This window comes from Scylla paramamosain, chromosome 11 (assembly GCF_035594125.1).
Source record: "Scylla paramamosain isolate STU-SP2022 chromosome 11, ASM3559412v1, whole genome shotgun sequence".
In the NCBI taxonomy this organism is placed as follows: domain Eukaryota; kingdom Metazoa; phylum Arthropoda; class Malacostraca; order Decapoda; family Portunidae; genus Scylla; species Scylla paramamosain.
The window spans coordinates 23,335,409-23,346,370 of record NC_087161.1 but is presented as its reverse complement, the minus strand read 5'-3'; the positions used below and the strand labels follow the sequence as shown (position 1 = coordinate 23,346,370).

Genomic DNA, 10,962 nt, shown 5'->3' with positions numbered 1-10,962 from the left:
CGTCGCCATGATGAATCGTAACCAGCTCAGATTCGTTAAGGTTTGAAAAACGGTACTTCGCAAGGAGGTTATTCATTATACTTACATGGTGCTTCGTGAGGAATGGTGACGATCCATCATAGTGGCTGAGCAGGGAACAACTTACGACCGCGACTGTATATGGTGTTTGTTATTAAAATTTACAAGAATCAAAATAAGAAAGCGTGCTCATAATTTTCTTAAATATTTAAATAAACACATAAAATAAGCCGCAATTTCCACCGGTTAGTTTTGATGGTCATCATTTTGAGTAAAGTTTATGTACAACTCAATGACTACACCTTATTGCTAGATAATATAATCTTGAGTACCATAATTTCACTGCCGTATGCATAATTAATTCTGGCTGCTCTCTGGGCGGTTGGATTCTTCCTGTTATAACTGATTTGCAATTATTCATTTTTGTTCTCAGTCCATCTTTACATATAGGCAGACATTTCAAGGGAAGATTTCCTACACACACACACACACACACACACACACAGACACATACAAGTAATCTTCACACTATACACTGATACCAATTTCTCAAAAAAATTGGACCTTAAGTGTATTTTTTTTTTTGTGTGCTACCAACTCCTTTTATTTTCTTAAAAATAACAAAGATGATTAGGGTATGGAGCAGTAACTTGAAATGATCATTTAAACATTTTATTGTCATATTTTACACTGATTATCTATTCAACGTATCACAGCTCACAAGTTAGAGAAGAGATGGTGGCAGAAGCGAGTCCCAGGGGCTGGTTAAGCTAGTGTCAGCCGGCTAGTGCCTAACAGTGTCCATTCGTCACAGGATCTACAATATACAGCAAATGAATTCCTCGAGTTGGGTGGTTCATGTTTGTGCCATTTAGCTGCTTTCCGGCAAACCACAGGCCATGAGAGCCCCCGGGAACATATCCTCATTAGAGTAGGTTGTCAGATACACGTTCCTGGAAAGATTACATAAACAGCGCAAGAACAAACAGCAGAAATCGAGGACTTGGTGTACTGTTAATCTTACAATGCGAACAGGATGACCCTGGACTGAGTGACACTGTCCCCATGCCACAGCTGACCCCAGAAGACACACTGTGGAGGCAGCAGGCTGACTCTGACGCCAGCACTGACTGTAGCAAAAAAAGAGGCACCAATGGAAGGGCCATTACAAGCCCTAGTGAAGTGTGGGTGGCACTGAACTGACCCAAGCATGGGCAGCACTGACCTGAGTGTGGCACTGACCCAAGTGTGACACTGACCCAAGGGTGCCTGCCAGTAGTCACCCCAGAACTGCTGCTGGTGAAGATTTTACTTAATAGGAAACTTATCAGTGTTTCTCTTCCACTAAGCAAAGAAAAGGCCTGTTGGAAATGACTCATGAATATTCTTCTACATCTAGAAGCTTTGGCTTTTCATTAAGAAAACGTACATATAAATATATCTATGTACATCAGTATATACATCCAATTATTCCTTTATACATGTACACAATCCTCAGACCAAAAAAGGCACTTCCTCTATTAGCCATTCAAGTTTATCAGTGTGATTCTGAAGCGAAGTTGAGAGCTCTGTGGCACTGAGGCTGGAAGGAAATAAAAGGAGAATAAAAAGAAAGAAAGAAAAAAAGTAAAGTATCTTGGAATGTACCACACTCAACTTAACATATTGATTCTTACACAAATAAAATCACATTGACTTCAACACTACTCCACAGACCTGTCCAAGTCCTGCGCCACACATGCGCACACACGAAAAAAAAATGAGACCAATAAATAAACATACATCGACTAGGTATCTTAGCTGCTAGTAGCTCGTCTTGTCACAAACACAACTGCGAAAGTGCACCGTTGCGGCAGTCCCTTCCTGCTGCAAATGCAAGTAAGCTCCACTTGTAACTAAGATGGAATATAGGATAAAATGCCTTGCACCATGCAGACTACCCTGCCAGAGTCTAGTCAGTGGTGAAGGAGGACTGTTCCAAAGGTCACTGGCTTTATAGGCAGAATTTAACAAAGTTCATGGCTTATTACTCAAACATGCCATTAAGAGAAAAAGATGAGTCACCAGCACTCAATCTGATGTGCCTAACACTCGCTAAACTGCTGAGGGTTGTAGTGGCTGGGCCGGGACACCACCAGGTGAGCAGGATAGCCGTTGGCCGAGGAGTTGGCTTGGGTGACCACCATGCCACGGCCACCGCCCTCGTGGATCACTGGCAGGCTCTGGGGCGCCTGTGGGTTGGAGGGCGAGGTGAGGCGACACACCACCTGCTCTCCATTTAGCACTGCCACTGTCATCAAATTTTCCCGTGAGAATTGCTGGTGGGCCTGCTGCAGCTGCTCAAGGTCCCGGCTCATTTGTGCAGCGTTGAAATCCCGTAACCTCTCCTCACTGAGTGCAAACTGAGGGTCCTGAGGGCTTTTGGGATAGTGGTGCCCTGGGGAGGAGTGGTGGTGGTATGGCAGCAGTGGCCTTGCATCACCGTAGCTCCGGGAGGATTGGCGGCTCACGTCACTGGGGGTCCCACGCTTCACATCCTCGTCTGAGAGATCCGAGACCTGCATTGCCTCCTGGCCAGCTGGCGGGGCAGCCAGGCCTGCCGAGCGGCCAGCCCACCGTTCCCGCTCTATCTCCTCATACACTGGGTCAGCTTCTGTTTCTATCTCCATGTAGGTGTGGTTCCAGGGGGAGTGAGAGCGAGCTGTGTTGCCATTGCCCCTCAGCACGGCAGCCATGGCGGGTGGCACCTGGGCAGGAGAGAGCTGTGTGGTGTAGCTGTTGGGCACCGATATCTGCTTGTTGCCTCCCTCCATGCTGGGGAAGGTCAGTCCTCCATCCAGGCCAGCTGATGCATTGATACTGTTCAGCTTGGCCAGGTAGGCATTCTTGAGGTCTGCTGTGAGGGAGTTGGAGTAGCGGTGGTGGCCGTGGTGGTTGTGGTGGTTGTGATGGTTGTTCCAGCCAGAGCGTGGTGAGTCTTCCTGCTCATACGTTCCATGTCCAGAGTCCTTGGAGAATGAATTCTTGTAGGAAGCTTCCTTGTCCTCTTGACTAAGGGTGCCGGGATGAGGGCTGGTGGTGGTGGTGGTGGTGGTGGTGTGTGGGAGGGTGACCGGGTGGTGGTGGTGGCGAGGCAGTGACTGGTGGAGTGTGCCGAGGGGTAGATGCCCGGTTGCCCCCTGTCGCAGGGATCCCCCAGAGCCCATCGTGGAGGTGGCCCCGGACAGAAGTGGGCCCGCGGGGGGGTGTGTGCTGCCCCCGGGGCCCTTCACCCCGCCGAGCTGACACAGAGTTGGCAGATACTGCAAAATAAGATGTACAATGTATTTTGTTCCATTCACCTTCTCAACATTTTGAAATGGTAACTGTTCTGCAAAGTTGGTTTCCCTAAGGTGCAAAACTTAAAAGCAATGACATATGTATGAGGATATGTACAATAAATTCTAAACAAAAATTAAATCCATGTTAAACTGGTTAGATGTTTCTTTTTTTAGTCATCTTTTGTAAAGAATTTTTTCATACACATCAGTCCCATGCCCTGTGCTGGCATTCAACAACACTTTTATTATAAGTAAAACATTATATATTGATAATTACTGCATTAATTTTTTAAAATAATGAAGATGATAGTAAAATAGGTTTCAAAAGTTGGATGTTACAGTTATTTTGTCTTGAGTGTAATAAAAGTTCATGTGTCAACTTACACAATACCACAGACTCCACCACTATCAGCAGTGTCTTGTCATCATTCATCATTTATTTTCTTCTGTTCTTAAGGATCACATTATTATTTACTTGTCTTGGGCTCATCTAGCTCTTGCAAGAACACAAGTTTCTTTTGTTGACTAAGAGATGTTTATAAGTACTGTATAGGTCAGATAAATTAAAAAAAGTCATTTAACTCTGAAATATGTTAATGATTATACATTCTTTCTCTCTAGCACATAAGTGGAAATTACTGTGCCAAAAGAATCACTGCTGTGTGTTACTTCACATACACATAGCAACATTAACTCTGGGAGCCAAACACGGGCAAGGGACTAAAGTGCACCAAAACAAAACAAGAAAACTGCAAGCAGCAAGATAGAGAACAGGCACAATAAGCCAGCCAAACTTAACTAAAAAAAAAAAAAAAAAAAAAAAAAAAATAAAAAAAACTGCAGATAATAAAAAAAGCAACTAATGTGCAATAACAAAAATGAAAAAAAAAAGTAAATGTGCAGAACTCATTAGGCAGGTGAATAAAGCTCCCCACACCATCACCACACCACCACCACCCGAGGCACCTCAGAGGGGCAAGCAACACTGCAGGAAGGGGAAAAAAAACACCAGCAGAAGGATGACAAGGAGGAGGAGGAGGAGGAGGAGGAGGAGGAGGAGGAGGAGGAGGAGGAGGAGGAGGAGGAGGAAAAGGTGGAGGTTTGAGTAAGCCATGGCGCCCCAAATTATGACTGGGAGGTGTGTGTACCTGGGGGAGGGGCCGAGGAGGTGACGGGGGGGCCAGGGGGATGTGGCGCAGACCCTCGAGTATCTCTGGGGTGGTGATGGTGATGCTTGTCTGGGTGTGGGGGGCTGGGGGTGCGGGAGGAGGATGGGTTCATGGGGAGGGGGGAGTTGCTCTCTGCTGGGGATGGGGGTGACTTTCGGCAGGAGGATGAGGACGAGGAGCACGAGGGAGGGGGGGAGGTGGGGGGCAGGGGGGCCATGGGGGCGGGGGGTTCCATGTGGTCTGATTCGTTACTACCCACTTGGTTGAGGGCGGGCGAGGAGGCGAGGGCGTGATTGAGGGCGTGAGAGATGGCAGGGTGGTGGTGGTGGTGGTGGAGGTGGTGGTGGTGGTGGTGGGGATTGTTGTTGGAGGAGGTGGTGGTGGTGGTGTTATTGGGGCTGTAGGTCTGCTTCTCGGCGGCAAACACCCCGCGCACCACCTGGGGGAGCCAAGCCTCACGTTCCGCCGCAGACCGACACCACTCCCGCACCTACACGCAGACAGACAGACAAACACGGCATTACTACAGCACTCAAAGGAGGCTTCAGGGGGAGGGGCTGGGCACATACATGCACACACACACACAAACACATACAGTGGTGCACACATTCACACACACACTCTCCCTCCTCCCAGCTAAGCTCCTCCTCTCACATATCAGGAGGAAAATCAGACATCAAAATAAATCAAAAAGTGGTTGGGTGAGGGCAGGGAGGACGGGAGATGGGAGGGACGGGGAGAACAACTTATCAAGCTGAAGCAAAACTCATAATAGTAAAAAAGCATTAGGCAGCCATTCAGCGACTCAAGAGCAACACTGAACTTACTTTTACACTATTTAGGTACTCACTACAATGTACATGCTTGAGCAAAAAACATGTGGAGCATAAAAGACTAATGGACTGGGACAAACAATAAGCACACAGTCAAGCAGTGGCCCTGTGCCTTACCTTCTGGTTCCTGACGCAGTAGTAGATGAAGATGAAGATGCCATGGAGAGCGTTGAGGACACAGAAGGCGGCAGCGATGGGCAGAGATGGACGGTGAAGGAAGAGGAGTCCCAGTGTCCATGTCAACACCATCAGGAGGAGCAGTGTGATAGCACCTCGCAGCCAAGCCCTGCAGGAGTATCAGATACTATTGAGTTGCTGCTCATACTGAGAAAATCCTTCACACCATTTGTCTAGTTAGTGGCTATTGTTTTCACTGATAGTTCTTGTGGGTTGTTTGATTGTGTTTTGATGTAATAGTTTATTTTTGATGCTCTATGTTGTTTGTGAGTTTGAATGTGTTTTTCCTTTTCTTCTGCAGCTTTGTTTTATTTTGGTTGTTGTTTTTAAGCAGTGTCTGTGTTCTCAAAGTATTCATTGTATGGCATATATTTTAATTTTCTGTGATAATTCTGTATATTCTTTAAAGTATATGAACTCAGTAACTTCCTTGAATCATAAATAAATTCCCTGCAAATAAAAGTAAGACTCATTATTACATTACATCTAAACTTTCACAATAATGATATAAATTTCTTTCCACACAAACAAGATCCAGTAATGAAGGCATATATATATATATATATATATATATATATATATATATATATATATATATATATATATATATATATATATATATATATATATATATATATATATATATATATATATATATTTTTATTTGTTTTTTTATTAAGTAGTCAATTTCAGAGATTTTAATCAGCCACAATATAATGAATAATTCAAATGTGACTGAAAGTGACGGCTGAAAGAAAGAACTAAAAAGAATATAACACTCTTAATTGTCTTACTGGAACATATAAACATGTCAACATTGGTAATCAGATGTAATTACATAGAAATCAAATATTTCTCATAATAACCCATCTAGGCATGATCCTGCTGCTATGCTTTCCTAGAATCTACAGTTAGCCAACAAAACTACAGTAGCATGAGATAAAATAATAGTAAGTCAAGCAGCAATAAAACCAACTATAAAATCATATCAATCGAACATAATTCCTGAGTGTTTTCTAGATTAACCTTCATAAAATTAACACTGCTATTAATCATCTTCATAAACTACTGCATATACTTATTGCAGTGCAAATGAAATAAAATAAAAGCAAGAGAAAGGTGCATGTAAAGACAATAATAATAATAATAAAGAGAAAACAACACATAAAACTGATGACATAGGGATGATCTGAAGAATGTGGCAGGAAATAAAGAGATGCTTGTAGGTATATAGTGACTGGTGTGTGTGTGTGTGTGTGTGTGTGTGTGTGTGTGTGTGTGTGTGTGTGTGTGTGTGTGTGTGTGTGTGTGTGTGTGTGCATGCAGAGACAAAACAAGTAAATGAGAAAAAGCAGTGAAGCAAAAAATCAATAACAGTGCACCACAAGTAAGAAAAAAGAGAAAAAAATACAAACACATTGAGAAACGAGAAAAAAACTCAAGGTATAAAAAAATAGAAAATAAATGTATCTTGAGAGGACACACACACACACACACACACACACACACACACACACACACAGAAAATAATAATAAGAAAGAGAAGTGCAGTTACAGCAAAGTATAGACAGACAAAGATGTAAAAAGAAAGTAAAAAGGAGCCAGCTGTGGACTCAGTGGCAAAGAGAAGAGGCACAGCACAGGATGGTGCGGCGAGTCAGGAAGCCGCCAGTGGCCAGAGACAAAGACAAGACAAGCCACAAACACACTCCTGAGGCTCTGTGTCTGGCTACCTCTCTCTGTCTTTACCCTTAGCCACCCTTCCCTCCCTCCTCTTTCCATTCTACCCTCTCTCTCTCTCTCTCACTCCCTGCTCTCCAGTCCTCTAACTACATTCCTCCTGATAGATTTATAAACCTCATTCCCACTACAGGTTACTGGAGATACCAAGCTGCATGAATTTACACCCCTAGTCCCCATCAACCACGGAGCAACTCGATTGTTCAAATGTGCAGCCACTTGAAAGAATAAGAAAATGGGATGAAGATAAAAAAGAAGCAATGGGGGAACTTAGTGACGAGGGCCTGAGGGGCACTGCAGGGTTGTGGAGAGCTAAGTACCCAGCCACTCTTGTTTTAATGACAGTAATTATGGGGTATTTTTATCCTGTTACTATGCAAATTGTCTCGGCTGAGTTAATTATGGAGCGGGTCAGAGTGGTTGCCTGAGACACACTGGATTTACGAGACACCCCTGAAGAATGACACACAAACGTATGGACACAATCTTGGCTGTCTGGCAAAAGAAGTAATGTTGCTGGTGCTTGGTGTGAGGCCTCAAGGTTATGGAAGCCACCAAATAAGGGGACATAATGTTTAGCATCTACGCAGATGAGATGAAAAGAATGGAGGAACCAAATAAGGTATGTGATATTAAGGAAGATAATTATGAAAACTAAAACCCAGATATAAAAACAGATGGAAAAGAAGGGCTATATAAAGCTAATGGAATATTTCAATAAGGGATCTGTAAGATGAATTGGGTACTGGGGAATATAATTATACTAAATAGAAAACTGGAAGAACCACAAAGTAAAGTTAGTATATTACTGGAAATAAATTCACCCTGAGTAAGTTATGGATAATTAAGAAACAACAGCACCCCATGGCACTGGTCCCACAACATTGGCTCTAAGTACTCTATTAGGCAGAGTATTTTACTGACTTCATCAAGTATTGTATGAAAATGTTCAGGCAATGTTGAAAAATCCATCAAGGGGTAATGTACTCCATTAGTTTCAATATATTTACTGCCAGACTTCAAAGCAATATGAACTGCCACCACTTCATGAGTGAAGCTGGCAGGGTTAGGTCTTAATTTTCACAATAACAGAAGACTACATTGCTGCTGATGACCAGTATTATGGTGCTATTAAGGTGCTGAGAGGCAGTCCTTCATATATGGCAACTCAGAACCTGCACTGCCTTCATATCTTTTAACATTTATCTCAACACCTCATTTTCTAAGTTCTTGGGAAACACAGCAGTGATCCATTCCTAATGTTGCGAGGCTCATCAAGCAAACAGTATTCTTTGGAATGTTGTGGGGGAAGGGCCTGCTATCTGCACACAGCCAACAGGAATGAGATGCCTCCCTGAATATGCATGTGAGGAAGGCCCCCATGTTTGGCTGCTAGGGTAAAGGTAGGCATCCCAGCCACCTTGACATGTGACCCAAGAAAAAAAAAAAAAAAAAAAAAAAAAAAAAAAAAAAAAAAAAACATGCACTAGTCATTCTCTCTCTCTCTCTCTCTCTCTCTCTCTCTCTCTCTCTCTCTCTCTCTCTCTCTCTCTCTCTCTCTCTCTCTCTCTCTCTTTCTGTATTCTTTCCACAACCACCGTAGGTGTTTCCCTGCCAGATGTTTATTGTGGTGCCTAAGTAGCAGTTTGGTTTGTCTGGGATGCCATTTTTCTGGTGAGTTAAAATGTTATTATGAGCATTACTGATGTGAATCATAGAGAGCATACATATACCTAATCTTTATCTATTATCTTGGCCCTTTCACTTTTTTCTTTTTAATGAATTTACTGTTTTTATTTATACACAGTACCTACTGCAAGATGCTAAGCTATGTGTCATTTATCATAAATTTATTATAAAAATAGAAATTCTACAAGAAATCTGGCAAATTGCATATCCCCTGCTTGTAATAACTTCATCAATAACTTCAATGATATCACTGTATAATAACTTTCAGTATCTGATCCTGAGCAGCACTGAGTCCATCCTTCCCTTAATGAATGCCACACATCAACATAGTACCCATTAAAACATTCTATCATTGCAGTACTTTCTTTGCCTAAACTCCTCTGTGTAATGCACCATCTTTCAGTCCCAATGCTGGTCACAAAAACAACTTGCTCTGCATCAAAAAGACCCGGCTGAGTGAACAACAGGCTAATGAGTTCAAAAGTGTCTTCCACCTCCTCTCTTACAACCATAATGGCAGGGTCTGCCTAAAACTCATTACAATTTTTGTTTTAAATTCCAGCAAACTAATCTTGGAGGTCTCTAATTTTGGAAAAGAGCCGCAGGTTCCTCTAAGGATTGATGAGGAACTGGCAACAAATTTCACTAAACAAGAGGAAGCAGTCAAGGTCAATGACTCATTAGACAGAGCTGCATTTGGTCATGGAAATAAAATATTCCCAACCTATTGTTTAGGACTCACAAAAAAGTCTAGTGACTTTATTACTAGAAAGAGGCCACCCACACAAAATGTGTGCTGTGTGGCTAGAAAATGAATATGTATTGAAGTGGTGGAATTAAACTATCTTTTGGAATTAATATGATACATTACCCTAACAGCAACAGCACAATGCTCTGGACTTCAATAAATGACTATGAAATGCTGATGTGTGACATGTCAATGGATTCTGAGACAGTTTATAAACCTTCAGCCTGTCTGTGCTATGAAGAGACAATGTGAACCCCATAAAAGGCACACAGTGTTTGGCTGCCTCAATTACACACTTTACACTCCATGTCAGCCTACACACTGTATAAATGTTTCTCTGAATAAAGATATGCACATATATTATATACTTGTACAACAACACCCCTTGTCAACCAATGTAAACTGCATCCAATTAAAAGGTTAAAAACCTGAATTCACATCATGCCAGCAACTGCACAACCACAGTGTATGATCCAAGAATGTCATCAAGGAAGGCAGGCAGGTGTGTTGAGGGAATGGAGGGATGGAGGGGTGATGCTACAGGCAAGCAATATTTACAAGAGTTCAAGAGATATTTAGACAGGCAAAGGGTTGTGGTACAGATAAAAATTGTTCATACTCAAAAGAAAGCCAAGAAAATCCTTTACAAAAACCATCAAATTTCAGGGGACTGTGTGAGACTTGAAGAGTGTGCAGCAAGGAAGCAGTGAGTAACAGGCTGCCAGGGTGAGAAAGTCCTTGGTTAACAGATTTCTGACTTTTCCCTTTTATTCAATAAACAAGTGAATGTAATTTTCAAATGAGTGTTCCTGTAATACACATGTACAAACACAAATAAACAATCACAGTTAAGTAGATAATTCCAATTGAAAAAAAAAAAAAAAAAGAGAAAGCTTGCAAACAAGGACTTCCCAGCAATGGCTTGAGAAAAGACACAGACAAGTCTGACAGACGCAGTAACAAGACATGCAGTGTGGGTGGGCTTACAGGCGAGAGTAGAGTCGGTGTTGCAGAGCGTTGGTGTACACGCCGCTGCCAGCCAGGGAGAGACGTGGAGTTAGAGATAGAGCTAGTAGATGCGTGCGCTGACTCTCTTTTTCTCTCTCCCACACACAAACACACATACACACACACCTCTGCTACTACACATTCACCAACTCTCACACTTTTCAGGAGGAAGAGGAGAAAAATAGAGGAAATCAATCGAGCCACAGCAAGACGACTGGATTAGTTAGTTGTATTAACCACAGTCTAAACACAAGGAAAAG

The 10,962-nt window shown here is 42.6% G+C and overlaps 1 protein-coding gene across 1 annotated transcript in view; it reads right to left on the bottom strand.

Annotated features, from left to right (window-relative positions):
- Nucleotides 1–676: 676 nt before the first annotated feature.
- The window catches only part of LOC135104637 (latrophilin Cirl-like), a 70,410-nt gene continuing 60,124 nt past the window's right edge, over nucleotides 677–10,962 (bottom strand). The window contains exons 8-11 of the mRNA XM_064012169.1: nucleotides 10,682–10,726; nucleotides 5,458–5,626; nucleotides 4,767–4,997; nucleotides 677–3,320 (exon numbers count right to left, since the gene is read on the bottom strand). Coding sequence (XP_063868239.1) covers nucleotides 2,103–3,320; nucleotides 4,767–4,997; nucleotides 5,458–5,626; nucleotides 10,682–10,726 — 1,663 coding nt within the window. The 3' untranslated portion in view covers nucleotides 677–2,102. The remainder of the gene's footprint in view (nucleotides 3,321–4,766; nucleotides 4,998–5,457; nucleotides 5,627–10,681; nucleotides 10,727–10,962) is intronic.